Source organism: Urtica dioica, chromosome 5, assembly GCF_054948205.1.
Source record: "Urtica dioica subsp. dioica isolate 48M chromosome 5, U.dioica_male_clone48M_v1_H2, whole genome shotgun sequence".
NCBI lineage: Eukaryota > Viridiplantae > Streptophyta > Magnoliopsida > Rosales > Urticaceae > Urtica > Urtica dioica.
The window spans coordinates 29,959,073-29,980,718 of NC_142760.1; the positions used below are offsets into that span (position 1 = coordinate 29,959,073).

The 21,646-nt window shown below is 36.0% G+C and overlaps 2 protein-coding genes and 1 long non-coding RNA gene across 5 annotated transcripts; 1 reads left to right on the forward strand and 2 right to left on the reverse strand.

The window, feature by feature from the left end:
* The first annotated feature begins 4,029 nt into the window (after positions 1–4,029).
* LOC149397804 (uncharacterized) lies at positions 4,030–5,210 on the forward strand. Its single transcript, XR_016297101.1, has 2 exons — positions 4,030–4,366; positions 4,680–5,210. It is a non-coding gene; the product is annotated as an uncharacterized LOC149397804 (long non-coding RNA).
* Positions 5,211–11,345: 6,135 nt separating this feature from the next.
* Positions 11,346–13,486, reverse strand: LOC149397805 (PHD finger protein ALFIN-LIKE 4-like). Of its 3 annotated transcripts, none has more exons than XM_089615441.1 (4): positions 13,062–13,483; positions 12,924–12,956; positions 11,982–12,151; positions 11,346–11,600 (listed from the first exon to the last, which is right to left on the reverse strand). In XM_089615441.1, the coding sequence occupies exons 1-4, from the start codon at positions 13,156–13,158 to the stop codon at positions 11,583–11,585; spliced, it is 318 nt and encodes a 105-aa protein (XP_089471567.1). In that variant the 5' UTR covers positions 13,159–13,483; the 3' UTR covers positions 11,346–11,582. The 3 variants fall into 3 exon arrangements, with proteins under 3 accessions (XP_089471567.1, XP_089471566.1, XP_089471565.1); XM_089615440.1 differs by lacking the exon at positions 11,346–11,600 and adding an exon at positions 11,651–11,750 and having other exon boundaries at positions 13,062–13,485; XM_089615439.1 differs by lacking the exon at positions 11,346–11,600 and having other exon boundaries at positions 11,782–12,151; positions 13,062–13,486.
* Positions 13,487–16,218: 2,732 nt separating this feature from the next.
* On the reverse strand, positions 16,219–19,981 carry LOC149397806 (arogenate dehydrogenase). Its single transcript, XM_089615075.1, has 3 exons — positions 19,382–19,981; positions 18,026–18,741; positions 16,219–17,491 (listed from the first exon to the last, which is right to left on the reverse strand). Exons 1-3 carry the CDS (start codon positions 19,775–19,777, stop codon positions 16,525–16,527), a joined length of 2,079 nt encoding a protein of 692 aa, XP_089471201.1. The 5' UTR covers positions 19,778–19,981; the 3' UTR covers positions 16,219–16,524.
* Between the last annotated feature and the right edge of the window lie 1,665 nt (positions 19,982–21,646).

The window sequence follows — 21,646 nt, forward strand, 5'->3', positions numbered from 1 at the left end:
AAGCTATAGCCGCTGAAACGGAAAATGACACACATATACCCTAATATTAATAAACAAGAATTTAACGATATAAGTCTCATAAACATAAGTTGTTTGCGTTTTAACCAACGTTTTGTAAATTTTTTGTAAATAACCAAAAAATATTGTAAATATTACGTAAATAGTCATATTTACTATAAATTTACTCTGCATTTTTTTTTATTATTTTGATAGTATAAATAGATTTACGTGACAATTTACAAAAAAGTTAACGAAACGTTGGCTATTTCAAAATTTCTAACGTTTCATATAACTAGATAGTCACTAGACCCATTAATAAATGTGCAACGAATATTTATTTTGTTGACTTTTTATTAATATTGATTGTTGTGCCGTTATTTTTCACAAGTAAAAAAACTAAACTATTATAATAAAAAAAACGACAACCAAATGGCTCTAAATGCTGAGCCCCAAACGACTCTGAAAGCTAAGTTCAAAATGACTCTCAAGGCTGAGCCACAAAACGGCTCTTAAGGTTGAGCCCCCAACGACTCTAAAGGCTGAGCCCAAAAATGGCTCTTAAAGCTAAACCACAAAACGGCTCTGAATGGTAAGCCTCAAACGGCTCTAAAGGCTTAGCCACAACCCGGCTCCAAAGGGTGAGCCAGAAAACGGCTCTTAGCCACACAACAGTTTTGAGGGCCGAGCCACGAAATGGCTCTGAGGACTGAGCCACAAAACGGCTATCAAGGCTGAGCCCAGGAATCAAACTTCCTATAAATACTACATACATTTTGGAAGAAAGACACAACATTACTTAAGAAAGACAACATTTTTTTTGGAGAAATAAAAGACTACAACTTCTCTCTCCAACTCCTCTCTTCAAAATTCCGACAACTCATTCTAAGAGAAGCAAAATACTACAACTTCTCTCTCTCTCCCTCTCAAAATTCCCCCAACACATACCCGCAAAATAATGTTAGAGTTACTCCACATCTCTCAACTTTGATTTTAAAAAAACACAAAAGAGGAATGATCCACTTTCTTTCTCTCTAGAATTGAAGAAAAATTATTCTCTTTCTTTCATATTTCTTTTCACAAAGAAAGACTGGAATTATGCCACACATTCCCTCTAAAAAGGTGTCCAAGAACTTAAGAAATCCAATTCTCACGTTCTTCACTTAGCAAGAGGACCATTTCATTATATATTACTCTTTGTATCTTTTCTTTCAGATAAGGAAAAGGAAGATCATGGCAAATCACACCATCCACGTCGAGTTCTCGAAGGTCTCCACTATGATCGTTACGCCACGAGATATTCCCGATCCGTTACGATCTATTCAAACCCATAGGAGATTCGACGTCCGCAACCCAAGATCGATACATATCGCAAGCTCGCACTTCGACACGTGTCTCGTGAATGTTGATAAAAAAAAACCATTAACATTGACTCTGATAAAAAAAAAAAAATTTAAAAAAACAAACCCCAAACCAATATCTCAACTCCCAAACTCCCAATTTTGAAATACAAAATATCCTAAATCGAAATAGACTAATAAAAATCATACTTCCTAAGAAATGGCTTCATTCCGTGTTCGATTTGCAACTCTGAGTCTTGGATATGATGCTCGAATCAGTGATTCTGATGACGACTATCAACTGTCCATTTCTACCCATTTTCTATGTCTATATTCTCCATGATTCAGTGATTGTTATTTGTTTTTTAGTTTTTAAATAAATTATTTATAAGGCACGAATGAATAAGGGTAAACTGGGATTTACATATAAATATTATAGTCAACATCGATGAAAAGTCAATAAAAGGAAGATTCATGGTACTGTTATCTATTTTGTTGTATAATTTTATTATTTTAATTATACAGAATGTACAAACTCGACATTTTTTAAAGACAAATGTTAAACTCGACATTTCACTAAAACACAAAGTGTATATCTGTCATTTTCCCAGTAAGAAATGATTCATTAACGACTCTATTGAATGTGATAATTAAGGAAAAGAAGTATAAGGGCTAATGTGGAAAAAAATAGCTTCAGGGGGTTTATTTGTAAATTTTTAAAATAAATAACATTAGATGAACTAAGCTGTCTCAAACGCTAGGATTGTTGTTTGGCCAACGCTTTATAATCTTTTTTTTTTTTTAAATAGCCAAATTTACTTATTTATGGAAGTTTGTTATTTTTGCTTTACCGATAATAATATTTCTGATTTTAAAAAGAATTGAAAACATGTAATAAGTTATTACTTAATTACAACATTCAAACGTGTATTTAAATAATCTTTATTCCCAAAGATTTCATTTTCTAATTAACTTTAAGTGTTCCCCGACGCCATTGCAGATGTGCCTCAATCACAACGTAAGTCTTCTTCTGCTCACTCTATTTCTCTCCACCTTCACTTTCATCCTCCGATCTGGAGCGCACGGTCGTCGTCCGCTAGATCGACGAGCACGTCCTTGTCGGAGAGCAAAGCCGTCAGGGACGTGGCCTCCCGGAGTGTCGCTCCAGGCCACGCACATCAGTTTCTTTCTCTCTCTCTCCACCTTCACTTTCATCCTCCGATACCACAATGAGCACGTCCTCGTCAGAGAGCAAAGTCGCCAGGGACATGGCCTCCAGGATTGTTGCTTCAGGCCACGCCTCTCTCTCTCTCTCTCTCTCTCTCTCTCTCTCTCTCTCTCTCTCTCTCTCTCTCTCTCTCTCTCTCTCTCTCTCTCTCTCTCTCTCTCTCTCTCTCTCTCTCTGCAACTTTCACATATAGTGTATTTGAACTGGAACGTATATTTGTGTTTATTCATTTGGATTGGAATTTTTGTGTCCATTTGTACTAATGTCTAATTAAATTTGTGTTAATACCGGTATATTTGTATTTATTTGTACTCACCTGACCCGCCGAGGTCATCGCCGTTGAGAGTCTTGCTGATAGGTGCATTAATCACGTGGAAAACTCCTATTTTTTCGACTAAATCCAAGCTTGTTCTCGAGTATTTGTGATGTTTTTTGTGTGTTTTTGAGAGACTTGTAGGTTTTAGAGGCCAATGAGGTATTAAGGAGATTAGTAGAGCATCACGTGAAGTAACGAAGCAATTTTGAGAAGATTCGAAAACTTTTCGCCAAGTTAGAGCAAAGAAGAAATACAGCGTCCTCTTGTGAACAATTCTGAGAGTTTGAAGTTGTAAGGACAAGTTTCTGCGTCACTCGTAGTTGGAGATAATAAGCGAGTTTCCGTTGTTACAACTAAATTCTCGAGTGGGTTATATTTCAATGGATTTATCGAATTAATTTTAAATATGTTAAGGTTATGGGAAATCTCGGAATGAGTAAAGGAATTATCGAGTTTAACTCGATTAATAAATTAATTCCGAGGAAACATTCCGGAAATTAATTTAAGAAATAAATTCTCAAGGATGAGAATTAATTCCGAGAAACCTTAAATATATTTAAATTATTCGAGAACGAACGAGAAAATTCTCGGTTCGAATCATATAATTATAATCCGTTCGGTGATGGATTTAATTAAATAATTATATGAAAAGGACGTGGTTGTAACAATTTTAAGGGACCCATTTGAAAGAAAACAAGAAAAAGAAATTGGTTTGAGAATAAAAGGATAATTCTTAAGCCTTGCCTCGTCATCACACATGTGTCACGCTTCTATCCTTGCTAACCCAACACTTATCTTCATCATTTACTTTGCTATTAAGTCTCTCCAGCCGAAATAAACAAACCCACGGGGAAAAAAAAGGGAAATTTGCGTCAATGTCACAAATTCGTCGGATTTTTGCATTTATGTCACAAAGTTGTCAAAATTGCATTTGTGTCACGTATTTACATTCGTGTCATATGTGCGAATTCAAATTACTCTCTCTCATCATTTAATCTTTTTATTAGTTTCTCCATGTCTTCTGAATTTTTACAATACATCATTAAAAATCACTTCATCTTTCGCTAAAATTTTCTAAAATTTGTGCGTGTGACTTATTTGCAATTGGATTGCCAATTTGTGACATAAGATGCAAATACCACAAAAAAAAGAGGAAGAACAGAAGAAGAGAAGAGAAATAGTGAGAGACCGAGGGAGAGAGAGAGAGAGAGCTCGGGGAAGAGAAAGGCCGAGAGAGAGCAGAAGAGAGCTAGAGAGCGAGTGAGCGAGACTGAGAAGGAGAGCGACCGAGGGAGAGGACGCGTGACCACCAGCACCAGCCCGAGACCCCAGCCCTACGCGCGCGCCATCCAGCCAGCCACCGAGCCCTAGCGCCACCTGCGCGCGGACGAGAAGGAGCGAGCGCCGCCGAGGACGCCGGACTGAGAGGAATCGCCGGTGATAGGAGGAGGGATTTCATCTGGGTGATTCGGTTCTTCAAGCTAGGTAAAGGGATTCTTTACCCCAATTTTAATTGAATCTGATTTAGGGTTCTGTTATTTGGAATTGGGGCTTTTGGTTGTGAGTTAGGATTTCGGTAATGATTCCTCTGATTATGGTGGTGTTCTTGGTTTTGGACGGGTTTGGATGTGGTTTTGGTCTTGGCCGTGTAGAATGGTTCTGGCCGTGTGTTTGATCTTGATTTTTGGGACGTGATTCTGAGCTTGACGTTGTTTTTCTAGTTTGAGAATAGGAGTTAACGGTTGTTTCGTTGTTGTGCGTGTGAGTTATATCTGTTGAGAGTCTAGGCTCGTTTTAGGTGGGCTGAACAGGTCTTAGGGCAGCGGCTCGGGATGGCGAAGAGGCTGTCCGAAGGTTGGCGGAGCTGTTGCGCGAGTGACGACGGAGTGGGGCTGGTCAGCGAGGTTCATCGGCTCGGTTGGGACGAGCTGTTGGGCCGGGGACGGCAGCGACACTGTGGCGGCTCTCAGGGGGCTGTTTATGGCAGTCTCTGCCCGGTGTTAGCGAGTCGAAATTTCCCGAGTTCCGACTCGAGTCTAAGACGTAGTGAAGTAGTTTTTCTTTTAGTTAGTTGCGAAGTTTTGATGGATTGTATGAGTGCTCGGAGTTAGTGCGTTATTATATTTTATGTATAGTGTTGTTATGTTTTATTGTTTGACAATGGTTTTATTTTCCAAGTTGGTTTCGTTTGAACCGTTAAAATTAGTACGTTATTATTATCAAGAATTAATACGTTATAATTAGTATGTTTTATAATCGAGCTCGTTTTATGTAAGTCGTTAAGAAAAAATAATTAATATGTATCATTATTAAACTCGTTGATTATTCACGTAATTATTTAGTATATTTATCTTAATTATGTATTAAAAATCGAGTTCGACTATAAGCTCGACTCTTTTAATTTGGAAAAAGAATATCAACGAGAAATGTTTTCTTTACGTTCTCAAACGTTATAACTTGTCAATAAAAAGAGACAAGTCATAAAATATTTTCTAAATCACATTTGAGAAGTGTCGGTTTGAGTTATTTTGATATAACTTACGTATTCTATAGATTGTTAGTAAGAGTTTCTTTATACGTTCTTTTCTTTTAGTTTCGACCTTCGGGAACCTATCCTAAGCAATGGGCTTTGTCCCGTCAAAAGAATAGGTGGTCGAATAGCGGGGCGTTTCTTAGCCTAGATCAGGGAAGTTGTTAAGGCCTTGTTCTAAGGCGTCGATTCTTTCCCGTCTCTGTTCTGTCATGTATTCCCTGATGTTTGTTTTTTTAGACGCTCTGAGTAGCGTGACTAGGAGGACGTTTTGAATACGTTCCTTATGAGCTTTCTTTTAGTAGAAATGTGTACGTTAGTAGATCAATGGACGAGATACTGAGTATGCTCGATGTTCGATCTTTCTCTTCCATAGATACGTCCAGATTGCTATAAGGATTAGCAGGAGAAGCTTACGAGGACTGGGTTATACGTGAAGTTAAGAAGAACCCTTTTATCTGGAAGAGAAGATCTCAGGATTCGAAAGAATCGTTATCCAGGTAAGTGGATTTTAGGCACCTACAATATCAAGAAATATTATATATATCTCTATATATATACATATATTGTACGTGCATCTTTTCTATATGTTTTTTTAGTAAGCAAGAGTAAGACAAGCCAAAAGATAAGTAACTATCAAGATTAAGGGCTTTAAGCCCCTAACGAATTGGAAAACGGAATTAGTCCGGCTAACAAAAATGGCTAGAGGTAACTAGGAACCCGAGCCTTTGCTATGTGTTTAGTTAGCCACCTTCCAGAGATCCAGTCCTAGTGAACTGGATTATGAGAGACTGAAGTTAAGACTCGTATTCAAAAGCGAGAATATTATGATAGGATCTTTGGGAGTCGCATCTCAAGATCTTATAAGTCACGAGTTAATAAGCGAAAAGAATATATGGTAAGATCGGGATTAAACCCGAATTAAGCAGTCTCTCATGTTAAGTTAATTAAAGAGAAAACATAGAATGGTACCGCCTCCGACATATACCCCTTGTTAGCAGGTACCTATTATGCTTCGTGCTGGTACCACATGGGGATTAGGCAGGAGACTGTGCACCCTCCTGTCTGGCGCCAATAAGACATGTGTCGTGCGGATATCATTAAGGGATCCCGAGCAGGAAATGTATTGTATGATGGGAATTGCCGGGACCTAAGCTGGCATATTCTCAAGTAAGAGGAGTTACCGGGACCTAAGCTAGTAATTCCATAGATTATGATAAAAGAATGTTATGATGTGAATCACCGGGACCTAAGCTGGTGAATTCTTAAGTAAGAGGAATCTCTCGGGACCTAAGCTGAGTGATTCCTAAGCAGGATGAATCTATCGGGACCTAAGCCGATTGATTCTCAAGTAAGGTGGATTTATCGGGACCTAAGCCGATACTTCCGCAAGTTATGAAAAGATATGATCTCATGTTATGTATTGTTTATGTGTTATGTGCATTGTGCATTAGATATGTAGATATCCGCTTACTGAGTCTTTCGACTCACAGTTATTATCTTGATATTGTAGATAAAGGAAAGGCCAAAGAAGACTGAGCAGAGCATCAGCGAAACCGGTAAGTAAGTAGGCGTGTGTATGTACGGCTGCCGACCTGTGGCTAAGTCAAGGGCGAATGAGTCTATTTTGTTTTTAAAAGACGAGTCTTTTGTTTGTAAAGTTTTAAATAGTATGTTTTAAGAAGAAAAAAAAAATTCGCCCATATTTTTGAGACGTTTATGTAAATATTTTAAAAGTTTTTCTATAAAATGTTTTCTGGAAGCGCTTCCACCAAAGTTTTTATGAATTTTATTTATGTCAAGTAAGATACGAAGATCTCTGCCGCGGCTCGTGGGCGAGCTAAGGTTCGCGGGTCGTGACAGAAGTAAAGATTTTGGATGATCCAATTCCATGATTAGATAGAGCTCTCTCTTATCTTTCCAACGCATATTTATTTGCAAGAATCGGACATCGGAGCTAGGAGTTATGGCCGTTACAAAAACGGTGCGCGCGGGAAGAAAAAGCGCGCGCCGCGAGGTTCCGAAAATCGCCGAAATCGATCTCTGAGCATGAGGCGCGAAAATCGCCGGGATGTCAACCTCGCGGCGCGTGGTTCGCGCCGCGAGGTCCGCCGAGGCAAAAAAAGAGGAAACGCGGATTTGGAGTCGATCTGAGCCGTTGGATCACTTTTAATTACCCAGTCTGCTCCGAAAATTAAGAGAAATCCAAGGATTTCGAACTAGGCCTATAAATACACCTTTCAATCTCTTGTTTAGGGATCTTAGTACTTTTTATTGTTTTCACTTAGTGTTTGGAGAGATAGAGAAAAAGAGGAGAGTCGTTCTTCATCAATTCGCGCCAATTATAGTTTTATTCTTCTCCTTTACTCTTGAACTCCTGTATTTTAATTTACAATTGAGTTTTTAATTATGGTTTCTTCTTCTTCCTATTCTTTTATTTTCTTTTTGTTTTCTCGCTACGCCATGAACTAATTCCATTAAGGACTATGGCGTAGCGGGTTTAGGATTCGATTATGGATATGATTTAATATTATGAAGTTCAATTTTCATCCTCTACTGCTTTGCTTAATTCAAATCCGTTTTAATGCTTGATCGAGATTAGCTACCTTGTTCATGATTCTATACTTCAACTTGATGCTTGAGAAAGATTAGGTTGTTAGTGTTTTGGTTTGAATTACTATGTTGCATGCCTAGGCTAGAGATAGTTAGATTGCCATAGAATCTTGGGAATACTCTTGATGTTAATGCATGTTTTTGTTAGGGATTGAGATCGAGAGAAGATTTTCCTAATTTTGACATAGGTTGTTAGATGCTCGAGAGAGATTTAGCAATATTATTTTTGTGAGTATGATTAACAAATAGTAGTGAGTTGATTATTGATTGTGCGTCAAATTCGTGTATCCAAACCGTTGAATAAACCCGTGAAGCCTTGGTCCTTAGCCTCTCTTTCTGGTTACAACTGTTATTTGAGTTTTTTGTTATTTATTTACGTTAGAACTTGTCAATAATTTGTGACATTTTTCCATCTCCTCTTTAGTTCAATTCGTGCTAGTTGATTTGTTTGTTAATTAAGCTTGTTCCTCTTGGGATCGACACTCGTATTTAATTCACTATATTACTTGAGCGACACGTGCACTTGTGCACGTAAAAATCGCAACACTTGCCGTGGTGCCACTACCTACCTTAAAAGAAAGCCCGGCGATTGCCAAAGCGACAACGCCGCCGTCTCCTCTGACGAGACATCTGACCAAGGTATATTCACCCTCTTCAGTGTTAATTAGTTCAGTGTTAATTTGTTCAGTGTTAATTCATTCATTTAGAGTGGCTGCTTCGGGGGGGAGTCGGTGGCGGCGAAAGCGAGGGAAGCTATGCGTTTCTGATAGGAAAATCGATTGCTCAAGTTGAAAACGGCAAGCCTGCGCATTCTATGGAGTCAGTGATTCGGGCATAGTGAGTCGGGGTGGAGGCGGTGAAAGTGAGGGAGGCTCTGTGTCTCAAATCGAAGGATCGGCTACTCGAGACGGATGACAAGTTGACTTGGTGGTGAAGATCTTGTAATATTTTTCACGTTTTTAGGGAATTTTTTAATCTATTAATGGAAAAGTTATTTTTTGTAATGTTTTCCATTTATTTATTTTATTTTTGTTAATTAATTTATATTTGGTAAACCTTCATTAAAATGTAGGATATTTTTGTGTGATCCAGCTAGTTAATGTGGTTTATTGGTTATTTCGAAAAATAAATCAAACGTTGGCTAATTTTCCAAAATTAAATTTTTGATTGGTTACTTTAATCAAGCTCCCTTAAAAAAAATTTAATACAGCGAAATAAAAATATCTAGAGCTAAATGTTTGCGGTAAATACAGCGAAATAAAGGACGGGCTAAATAACTAGCTCAAACAACCTCTACTTTAAAATTATAGGACAATTATTAACATATTTAGGAAAGTAACTAAATCGTAACAAGAACAACAGTAAATCTTAATAACCTCAACAAGAACAGTAATTCTTATTAAATGTCCTCTCCGCCGTCTCTGGCGTCGGAATCCGAGTTCTCATCGGAGTTTCAAACGACGAAATCTCAATCCTAGCTTCCGATCTGGACGCCACCGTTAATTAGATCGCCTCCAACGTTGTTAATCAATAAGTAAATACGTTTAATACCAAAATTCATTCACATTAACCGTTAATCAATTAGTAAATAGAATTAGCACCGAAAATTCATTCACATTAACAATTAATCAATTAATCAATCGATAAATAAGATTAACACCAAAAATTCATTCGCATTAACATTAAATCAATAAGTAAATATGATTAACACCAAAAATCATTCCGATTAATAGTTAATCAGACAATAAATAGGATCTTTCACGGACTGCATGATCTTTCCATCGAAAAAAGTACATACACCTTCTTCCTGATAACGGATATGTGAGTAACAATACATGCATATTCCAACGAAGAAGAAGACGAAAAGATACTCAACAACGAAATCTCTTACCTTTTTTAAAGCACCCATAGAACCTCCTATCAGGATTTGCATTCGTCCATGCCGTCCACTCCATCGAAGGCACGCCACAGTCGCAGTAGTACCACGCGTTGTCATCGTCCATTGCTTCAAAATCACGAGGAACAAGAAGAGTGAGACGAAGAGAAGTCTAAGCGATTTGATGAGGAAACTATGGATTTCAATTTGGGCATTTTAATGGCATACATCTATGGTGGATATATCTACCCTATTAAATGGATCAGATATTAGGTAAACAATAAATTTAGTGTTTTTACTTCAAAATTTTATTTTTAAATGACGTTGACTTAGAATGTTGACGCATGTAACTCCGTTTGTATTTAACAGTCCTGGTAGTAACGGAGACATCAAAATTAAACAATTGGTATTTTCCTCGATGAAAAAAAAAATTTAAGTAGCAACATATATGAAAGACAAAAATAATTGGTATTTTTGCCACCATTTTCTCTTAATTTTAAAAAATTAGTCTTCTATCTGAGGTCAACGATCACATTACCTTATTTAACTTCGAAAATGGGGTAATAAAGCCAAATTCGTTGTTTGAGATAGAAGAAGCATAACTTGCATATTTATATACTTTTTCCTCCATAATCTTACTTTATTTTATTTTTTTTTTCCATGTGGGACTTATTTTGTTGATCATAGTTTGTTATAGTTAGTGGTATTCTTGTACATTTACCGTTTATATGTATTTTTATGTTTCCTAATATTTTGTACGTTTCCATTTTTTTTTTTACAATTAAGTCAGTAACTCAATGGTTCACCATCTTTTTCAAAAATTATCAAAGTTTAATTTTATTAAAAAAAAAACCCACAAATCCGAAATAAATTCAATTATTAGTTTTAATTAATTTAATTTACTTCAACTTGTTGAGCTATTTTCTTAATAAAATGAAACTTTGGTTAGAATGTTAAAAGAAGTTATTTATTATTATTATTATTATTGTAAATTCATATATATTAATAATTTTTTATCTTAATATTATTATTAAGAGATGTATATATATATATATATATATACACACACACACACACTTATTTTTTTTAATTATTTGATTACTAGATATTAGGGATGACAATTTCGTGTTTGCATAAATAATTGTTAGAACCAAATCCGACCATTTATTAATCGTGTTTGAAGTTTAGATCCAAATCCGACCGTTTATTTTTTTACTGATCCATAACCATTTAAATTAAACCATTTAATAGTCGTGTTAAATGGGTTATTTAATCGTGTTTTAATCGTGTTTGGACTCAATTAATTGCGATTCAATTATCAAAACCATAATAATCATAAAAGAAAAAAAATAGTCTTAACAAAATAAAAATATATCAAACATAATAGGTAACTTACCCAAGATATAGCCGAAAAATGCAGGGTCAAAATACATGCTCATGTATAAAAGGAAAAAAATAGAGTACATTACATTCAGACATGAATCGTTCGGCCGAAAGAACATAGTGAGTTTGATATTAAAAGGAAAAGTACCTGCTTGTGGTTGAGAGCGAGACTAAACAAGATAGTACCAAATACATCTTTATTTGAAAGAATAGAGGCGATAGACAGACAGTTGTGCTGAAAAATAATCACTTATTAAGCACGAGAAGTCAAACACATGCCCTTGATATTATGAAAGAATTCATATACTAAGTTGTACCTCAAAATGACCGCAATCGATTAAGATGAGGCATGAGTTATGCCGAATCATGGCAATGTGCCAAACGATCTCGCTTTTACGGTCAGTTTTACGACCATTGTGTTACACAATCAATAAATTTAGAGCTGCTGGGAAGTACATATTTATAGTCTATAGCCAAAATAAGAAATTCAACAACAAAAAAAAAATTACAGATTCAATTCCTAGCGAATATACCCAAAATTACATATTCAATTCCAAGTGAATATACCCAAAATTACATATTCAATAAAGCAGTTCAAAACAACCACAAACCGAACAACGAGAATGAAATTTGAACAAAGACCTGATTCTGAAACAAAAGTGGGATTCAAAATCAACAATATCGAAGTTTTCCTTTACCTGGTGATTGAGAGAACAAACGAGGGAGGGCCAATCTTTCTCTTGCATTCCGTCTCTGGCAAAGTTGATTCCCAGCGCCGGCTCAGGGAGCTCCGGTGGAACCTCCTCCGCCGGAAGATTCACTTCCCACTGCTCGCTCGGAAACCCATAAAGACAAAGGTTTTCCTTCTCTGTCAACAAACACCACACAAATATAGTTCAGGCATTATTCCAAAATGTGTATCATAAGTACTCTTCACTTGAAAATACGAAACCCTTTACGATTACATATTGCATTTCAATAACACTCTGGGTTAATAAAAAAAGGCATTCAACTTTATTTATAGCTGAATTTCCAACACAATTAGTGGAAAAAAAAAAAAAAAGCATTCAACTTGTTGTCTGATATAACATAACTTGATACAACATTCAACATAATGACACACATACACACGAGTAAATCATCCTATTTCAATCTTTCATTTGACGTGAAACAAGCTCCAACAGAATTCCTCCCAGAAAACAATTGAGTCAGAAAAACGTCATATAAAAATATAAAAAAATTGTAAAACTCAAAGCGTGTTTATTTATTTTATTCTATAAATGGGTAAAGCATGCATGTTTGAATTAGTATTACCACACGAAATAAAGTCCTGGAAAAAAAGAATAACCACAATTGAACTAAATGCAAAATTGAAATCGCAATAGCATAAGCAAACCCACAACATTTATAGGATAGTAAAAATAAAACCATTACTTCCAGAATGTGAAAGGGGTAAGACAGTAGGTTCGTTGGGTTTAATAGTAAATGCATTTTAACACCTTGAAATTCCGAAACCCCACAACCCTGCTCTCACTTTCTTCTCTCTAAAATTTTCTTATAAAATAAAAAAAAATTCCATGAAGAACACAAATTTATACGAAATTGTTCAAAATATAAAAAGAAGAAGGAAAAACTCAGACCAGGATCGCACTGCTGGTAGAACTCTTCGACATCTGAAACATGGGAAGAAAAAATAAACAAAAAATAAACTAAAAAGTAGGCAAAACGAAAATTCGCGAGGAAAATTAAGAGGAGAAGAAAAAAAACAGCGAAGTTACCGGTAGTGAGAGCCCTAATCATGCCGGCTCTGCGACCTTTGAAATCCCTAAAAACCTCGTCGACCGTTCGAGGGTTGTACGTTCCACCACCGTCCATGTCACTCTCCGAAACCCAAATAGAGAGAGAGAGTTTGAGAAGATCGACAAGAAGGTAGAGAGAGAAACAATTGTATAAAAGGAGGGAAAGATTGGAAAAATATTTTACCTCTCTCTCTCTCACACAGAGTTAAAAGAAAGTGGTCGCGGATTTGAATCGGGAGAAAATGGATTAATTAACCGGAAAGTGGTCAAGCTCAAGGGCGAGTCGTAGATCCGATTTTTTTTTTCTTTTCTTGCCTCTGCTCTAGTGACGTGCCTTGTAATTTCCTTTTGTTTATGGTTGCATTTTTTATTTTATTTTTTTTCACACAAAAATTAGACCAAAAGGGCGGGAAAGTGATGGGGGTAAAACAAAGTAGAAATTTTTTAGATTGAAATTTGACTTAAAAATGGAGGGAATGTTATGGAATATATTAAATCTTGATATTAATCTAAAAAAATTACACATACATGAAATAATAATAGAAATTTATAATTACATAAAATAATAATAATTTTTTAATTACATGAAATTGAATAAGATACGTTATTATGAGACTATTGTTAATGTGATTGTAAATTGTGAATTGTGATTGTTCGATGTGAATTGAAATCAAATAAAATTGAATACGATACGTTATTATGAAACTATTGTTATTGTGATTGTGAATTGTGATTGTTGGATATGAATTGAATTGAAATCAAATAAAATTGAATACGGTGCGTTATTATGATACTATTGTTATTGTGATTGTAAATTGTGAATTTTGATTGATCGTAATGAATTGAATTGAATTGAAATAAAATAAAATTGAATACGATACGTTATTATGAGACTTGATTGTAAATTGTGAATTGTGATTGTTCGATATAAATTGAATTGAATTGAAATCAAATAAAATTGAATGTGATGTTATAATGAGACTATTGTTAGTGTGATTGTGAATTGTGATTGTTTAATATAACTTTAAATAAAATAAAATTGAATACGACACGTTATTATGAGACTATTGTTATTGTGATTGTGAATTGAATTGAATTAAAATCAAATAAAATTGAATATGATACGTTATTATGATATGATAGTTATTGTGATTGTGAATTGAATTGAATTAAAATCAAATAAAATTGAATGTGATACGTTATTATGAGATGATAGTTATCGTGATTGTGAATTGAATTGAATTAAAATCAAATAAAATTGAATATGATACGTTATTATTAGATGATCGTTATTGTGATTGTGAATGAAAATTGTTCGATATGAATTGAATTGAATTGATATAAAACAAAATTGAATATGATATGTTGTTATGAGACTATAGTAATTGTGATTGTTCGATATGAGTTGGGAATCCTATTGCTCCCGTTAAGTCAATTGATATACTATTGACTATATGTTATCATATGTGAATTGATATTTATACGAATATACTTTATTTATTACATCATGTTTATAATTATAATTTTATGTTCATAGTTATAAATTTATAATTTTACATATATAATATTAATCGTGTTTAAATGGATCGTAATCGTGCTATTACTCGTAATCGTGTTAATTGGATCATATTCGTGCGGGTCGTAATCGTATTTCGGGTCGACCATTTAATAATTGTGTTAATCGGTTTTTTATCGTGTTACCGTAATCGTGTTGTTTTGAACCATTATTTAATCGTGTTAGCGTGTTCGATCCAATTAAGAACCGACCCATTTATTGAGATCCAAATCCGCTTTAAATCGTGTCGTAACCGTTTTGTGTTTCGTGTCCGGACCAAATTGCCATCCCTACTAGATATCCCCTGATAAATTCGATATTTACCGGTTTGTCACATCAGTAACGATAATTTTATCGGTATAGTTTATCCTTATTCTCACAATTTACTCCGATAAACCATTGGTATCTCCCGGGATACCAGCAAAAGCTGAGTTTTGTTACGAAATCGGTAATGGTATTTCAATTTTGACCCATTTTTTTTTCCTAACCCATTATTAAATTGCGGTTAAAATTTATTTGAAAAAATTGATATTTTTTTAAATGGCTGGTTAAAATACGGTTGCCTAATTTTTTTTTATTCAAATTTATTTTTAAAAGAAGCTACTGAGCTCTAAGAAAATGCTTAAACCGGTTTAACAAATCCAGTTACTGGTCAATTGTTACTCGGGAAAACTTGTTGAGTTCAAATTGTTACTCGGGAAAACTTGTTGATTCTTGAATTGGATATGGACAGTGACAACAAGATTTCATTCTTGAACTAAAATTAGTTTTTTTTTTATTTTTATTTTTTTATTTCATCTATTCCATGACATTTCATGACTGTGACCATAACCAAAATTCTGAATCAGAAAATAGATTTGAGGAAATCGCAGATCGGAAATTCTTGAAGGATATACAGCATAAATAAATACTGATATTTTAAACCAGTAACGCCTTCCTGTTTTAGAAGGATATAATCTAGGAGTTATTATTTATACTATAAATAAAGTAAAAAAAAAAAAAATGTAACTACTATTATTTCAAAATTTGGAAACATAACAATCTACTGATAAACTTACGCCTTTTGGCTCTACTTGATATGTCTGCAGATACAAGCAATGGGACATTCAAGAGCTCAGTGCACAGAGTTGTGACGAACAAAAAGAAGGATAGGATTTCTGTGGTTTCTTTCGTTTATCCCGGATTCAGATAAGGAGATCAAGCCGTTTGATGATCTCACCAACGAATCGAGACCACGATTATACAAGGCAATCAGAAACTATCCCAAATCTATATTGAAACTTGAAACTTTCGAGAATTATAAGTAGGAAAAGAGGCCAATTGAGGAATTTAAAACTTGAAACTTAAATATAATATGTAATTGACAATATTATCATCACTTTTCAAGAATTGGTATAATTAATTTACTTTGGAGGGTCGCTTTGTAATACTAAACAAAATTTGATGTCGAATTACTGAATGTAGTGGTTTTCAATCTCGGGTCAAGAGGTTTTGCGCTTCATCGGTTGATTTTAGGTGAATTGTGGTCGTAAATCCAATATCGGTAAGACTTCTATAAATTCCGATCTACTGGGCATGAAATAGTTGAGTTTCCTTGGCATTTCTATTTTATTAAATTAAACAAAATGGGGATACAATAGTGAACTCTCAGAAACAGAAAGTCACATTTTATTTGGTTTACATATAAAAGAATCTAATGCTAATGTAGAGCACCAAATCAGGGCTCAAATAAAACTCTTCCAAACTTCAGGCAAGTAAATGCCTTCCATTTTTTTAACCCCCTTAAATTATACACTTTATCTTCATTCCCTAGACCCTAAAATAACACAAAAATAGAATACATAACAGACACCACGGCAGATTAAGCAGAGAAAGGAACCTGAAACTTTATCCCTTTTGATGCTCATGAGCCGAAGAAGATTCGGGTACGCTGACTTTCTCAGCAAGCAATAAGAGACGTCTCTCGGCCACGGCCAGCGAATTGTCTCCGTTCTCGAACAGCTTTTTCCGGTGAACCTTGTGCAAGATCCCGAAAAGCTGCTTCATGAGCGATCGATATGCGTTCTCCAACTTTTGAAGCTCGTTTGTCGCGTTCACGTTGAACACGAACAGGCCATAGTAGAGATCGAAGCTATCTCCGGCGGTGTTGGCGACCAAATCGAGCAAAGTCTCGTAACCCTTCGTGTTGATCGGCGTCGACCTCAAGACGAGCCTCTCGAGGATCCGACCCATCGTGTGCGTTATGAACTGCGAGCCCGCGGCGTACTTATCGTGTTCCTCGCACGGCATGTCCACCATTTGGCAGCCCTCCCGGGCGAAGATCTCCAGAAACTTCTCGCACCGAGAAACCCTGGATTCCTCGTCTCCGATCCTGACCTTGTCATAGACAAAAGCCAAGGAATTCCACCCGTTTTTACCGCTCTCGGGCCCAAACATTGGGTGGGTACAGAGAATGTCGAACTCTTGGGGTAAGTTTTCGAGGAACAGATTTTTCGGAAATTCTTTAACGGAGAGAACGTCGACGAAGAGAGTGTTTCTCTTGAGCCTTTCGAGTGGCAGAGAAGCGAGGACTTTCTCGGTTGAGAGGATGGAAGTGCAAATGATTATCACTTCGGGGTGCTCTTCGCAAAGATCGTCCACGTCGGAGAAGTAAGAGACTCCTAAGCTTTGAGCGGCTTCTGAGTAGTCCGATCGAGAATAGGCCATCACCGCGTGGCCTTGGCGTACAAAGGTTTTAGCCAGAAACTGGCCGAAGTTTCCAAATCCAATGATTCCGATCTTGAGTCTCGATTCTTTGTCCAAGCCTCCGAAAAACTGTATCTTATTGATTTTCACCACGGAACCATTCCGAGACCTAACGATCACAACAATATATAGGGCATCAGCTAACTTCATTTTATCTTTAAAATTAAAAGTTTATCGAACCGAGAAACAACCCAAAAAACTAGACATTAACAAACCAAATGCTCAAAAGCCCATTAAGTAAAAAAGTTCGAAGATCATCAATTCAGGATGAAGTTTCCTTAAAAATATAAGGCAATATATACAACTGAAATGCTTATAGAGACTGCTTTCGTACAGTATAAATTTTATCGCAGTAATGGTATTGTTGCTTCCAAAAACCGAGCAATTACTTCGTGCATTCCAAACGCAAACGGGAAGATAATATCTCTGAACTTCATATAATTCATTAAAAAAATCTGCCATAAAGTTTAGGCTTTTTTTTCCACATAAATAGTCCCTGATCTATTATGAGCGTGTCAATTTTGGTACCTAAACTATTTTTTGGGAGCAAAATGGTCCACAAACTGAAACTCAACGCCTTAACAACCAAAAAAAAAAAAAACCACACACATTCACACACTTTACCAAAACAAGTGAAATTTACCTCGTGGTTTCCAAAGAAGACGAGACATGACTCGAAGCTCCGTTCTGAGACTCCCTAACCTCCTCCCTCGGCGCCACCAAGACCGGCCTCCTCTGCCGCCCGAAAAGCTGCTCTCTGATCACATCATGCATCCGCGTGAATAAAAGACTCCTCAGCGACTCCAACGCCAAGTCGAACCGGTCCAACACATCCAATGACTTTGAATTGTACATGAACAGCCCGTAGTAGAGATCGAAACTATCGGCCGAAGTATTGTCCACCAAATCAAGCAGCGTCTCGTAACCCTTTGTATTGATCGGCGTAGGCTCGAGACCAAGAGCCTCCAAAACCCGACCCACCGTGTGAGTTATGAACTGCGACTCCGCGGCGTACTTATCGTGTTCCTCGCACGCCATATTCACCATCCGACAACCTTCCTTCTCGAAGATTTCCAGAAACTTCTCGCACCGCGATACCCTGGATTCCTCGTCCCCGATCCTGACCTTGTCGTACGCGAAGTTCAGGCCGTGCCAGCTGTCCTTCCCGCTTTCGGGCCCGAACATCGGGTGCGTGCAAAGGATGTCGAAGTGGTTCGGCAACAGACCCGTCATCAGCTTTTTCGGGAACTCTTTTACGGAGAGAACGTCGACGAAGAGGGTCCTGCGTTTCAGCCTCTTCAGCGGCAGCGATTTCAGGACCGGCTTTGTCGAGAGTATCGACGTACAGAGAACGATTACCTGTGAATTCCAAAGACAAGATAAAATGATTCATGAACAAACAAAAACCAAATATGCTCAATAATTACAAAATAGGCCACACTCATTTACCCAAGATTCTACATTTTTTTCAAAAAAGACAGGTTTTTAATTTTTATTTTTTGAATAACAAATGTGAGGAATCACATAGCAGAGGTCTCGGCAATTAAACTAGACCTCACAATTATGTCCCTTGTTACAAACATACAAAAAAGCTGGTACTCTAAAGTAAAATAATATTTAACAAAAAAAAATATATATTTCTTTCAATACTCTTCTAACCAACCACCACAGCCAAAATACATATATATTAGCTATAAATAATAATAAAAAATAAAAAATCGCTAAACAATTGATCTTATTAAGAATCCGTGAAAAATGAGTCGCTAACCACTAAATCCTTTAAGACGTGAGTTAAACGAACTATAAGGCCAGTTTTATTTTATTCTTCCTGAATATAGGATTTTATGCTAAGTTACTAAAATGTGGAATATTTTTTTTACTATTCGTATACATTGACTTTTTTTAACACAGTTGTATCCAGCCAAGTACATTACGAAGCTCTACCACGATAATGATCAGCTGCAGAAGTTAATTTCCTCAAATTTTTTAAAGGCAATACCTCGGGGTGTTCCTCGCAGAGATCGTCGGCGTCGGAGAAGAAAGTGACGCCGAGTCTCCGAGCGATCTTCGAGTAATCGGTGCGCGAGTGAGCGAGGACTCTGTGTCCCTGCCTCACGAAGGTCTTGGCGAGAAATTGGCCGAAGTTTCCGAAGCCGATGATGGCGATCTTAAGCTTCATGGAGGAGTGGAAGTTCACGGCGAGCTTGGCCTCGTAGTCGAACGGCTGCGCGGCGTCGAGCGCTCGGATTTGGAGATCGCATTGCCGGAGATTGCTGCGGCGGCGGCGGCGAGAGGGGAGGGGAATTAGGGCGGCGGGGATTGGGGCTTTAGAGGAGAGAGAGTGAGGAGAGAGAGAGGGTTTTGGGGGCAGAGGAGAGAGATTTATGGACAACATTGTCCCGCGGAAACAGAAGAGAGAGAGAGATCTGATTCTGATTCTGAACTCAACTCAACTCAACTCTATTTTTTTTCCTTGCTCCAACGAAACTGGGTTTATATTATTTTATTTTTTAAATTCTTTTTTATTTATTTTTTGAGTTGTGTTTGGTTTGGTCTTCTCGTCTCGCTTTCTTATGAATAAATGAGGTATTAAAGGCTGCTGTGGGAAAAACGTGAATATATACAATTTCGATCAACTTGTCTTTTAAAAGAAATTTCGATAAACATTTTTTTTTTCTTTCTAAAATTACATGGAACATTCTATTGTAATTTGGTAAAAACTTATAGAACATGTGTATTAGTGACAATAAATATAATTTTATTTATTTATTGAGGAATGACACTAAATACTTTTATCTTTCCATTTTTACATATTGTAGAAGAAAAAACACATTATTATCTGTCGAACACTTATTTAGTTCTTTCGATATATCTAATCATGGACAAACAAAACACGAAAATCATAAATAATTTTATTTTGGTACTATTTACGTATCTAAAATTTTTGTTTCGGTGGCTCAAAGAATTGGAATTTCCGATACTATTTTTCGAAATCTTTTGAATTTTATAATAGGATAACCTTCAAGAATTGCATCATTCGATTAAATAAATAAAAAATAAGATATCTACAATAATCAATCCTTGTAAGGAAGGTTTCATTTTGGTTTGGCCAGAATTTCAATTCTTAATAATCATGTCTTTCTTTCGCTGAGGATGAAATTTCGTCTTATTGAAAGTAGAATTTCAATGCATTCTATTTGCTCAGGTTTAAATAATCAACTAGTTGACAGATTAATCATTCGTATATGCTAATCAAGACGAATATAACTTTTCATACTACACATAAATAATATTTTAGAAAAATCTAACATACTCCGTAACGGAGTATTTGGATAATTTGTCTCTAATCCAAATCAAAATTCGACAAAAAAAATTAATAATATAAAATTTAAAAATGGAAAGTCGAGCCAGATATTACAAAATTTGTACATAAGAGTTTGAGAGAAAAAAAACGAACACCACCTCCACCGTGAAAAAGGCAGAAGCCACCACCCACTGAGATCACCTTAGATGAGAAGAATGAAAGAGTATCGTGGTAATCTTAACATTACTTTTGACGTAAATTTTACTTTGTGACGTATATGAGAATATTTAATCTAAACGTGGTATTAATTTTTTTTAAATGAGAGATTAACATGTTTTGGGGAATATTTTTAAAAATAAATAAAAAAAACAAATTAAAACAAATTTACTGTACATTCGTTTTGTCATTTTACCAACTTCACTTAAAATTGATTCTTTATTTTTTATAAAAAAAAAAATTACATAAAATACAGCGAAACATAGAAAACACATTTCTAATTTACTATTTGTCAACGTGATTTAAAAGTATAGATTGAGAACGGTATAACGTGCGAATGTGATGCATGAAATGTCTACATTTCAAAGGGTAGGTGTGTCATGTGTGTTCTGAATAAACAAAAAAACGTGTCTTATAAATAATGATCTTTGGTATTTTATTGGACGGTTGAATCGACTTTTCAGAAATTGTGGGGTTTTTCATTATTGCTAGAAAGAAATTGTGGGGTTTTTCATTATTGCTAGAAAGAAATTGTGGGGTTTTTCTTTATTGCTAGAAAGAAATTGTGGGGTTTTTTTTTTTTTTTTTTGACGGAACCGTGGGTGGAACCACGGGAATAATTCATTATAACCCTCACATATGGCGGAAGAACACCGTGGTTACAACAAGGCTTTTTGGTCCTCGATGACATTCCGTAAGGCACAAGGTGGGACAAGCCCCATCCAATGCACATCGGAACCAACA

What these genes read in the sequence shown, in the direction of transcription:
- LOC149397805 (XM_089615439.1), bottom strand. Translation starts at nt 13,158, where the DNA reads ATGGACGGTGGTGGAACGTACAACCCTCGAACGGTCGACGAGGTTTTT. An exon ending in GATTAGGGCTCTCACTACCG is followed by an intron (nt 12,957 to 13,061) that starts GTAACTTCGCTG and finishes CCCATGTTTCAG; the next exon opens with ATGTCGAAGAGTTCTACCAG. An exon ending in CTACCAGCAGTGCGATCCTG is followed by an intron (nt 12,152 to 12,923) that starts GTCTGAGTTTTT and finishes GTTTGTTGACAG; the next exon opens with AGAAGGAAAACCTTTGTCTT.
- LOC149397806 (XM_089615075.1), bottom strand. Translation starts at nt 19,777, where the DNA reads ATGTTGTCCATAAATCTCTCTCCTCTGCCCCCAAAACCCTCTCTCTCT. An exon ending in TCTGCGAGGAACACCCCGAG is followed by an intron (nt 18,742 to 19,381) that starts GTATTGCCTTTA and finishes TGGAATTCACAG; the next exon opens with GTAATCGTTCTCTGTACGTC. An exon ending in TCTTCTTTGGAAACCACGAG is followed by an intron (nt 17,492 to 18,025) that starts GTAAATTTCACT and finishes TGTGATCGTTAG; the next exon opens with GTCTCGGAATGGTTCCGTGG.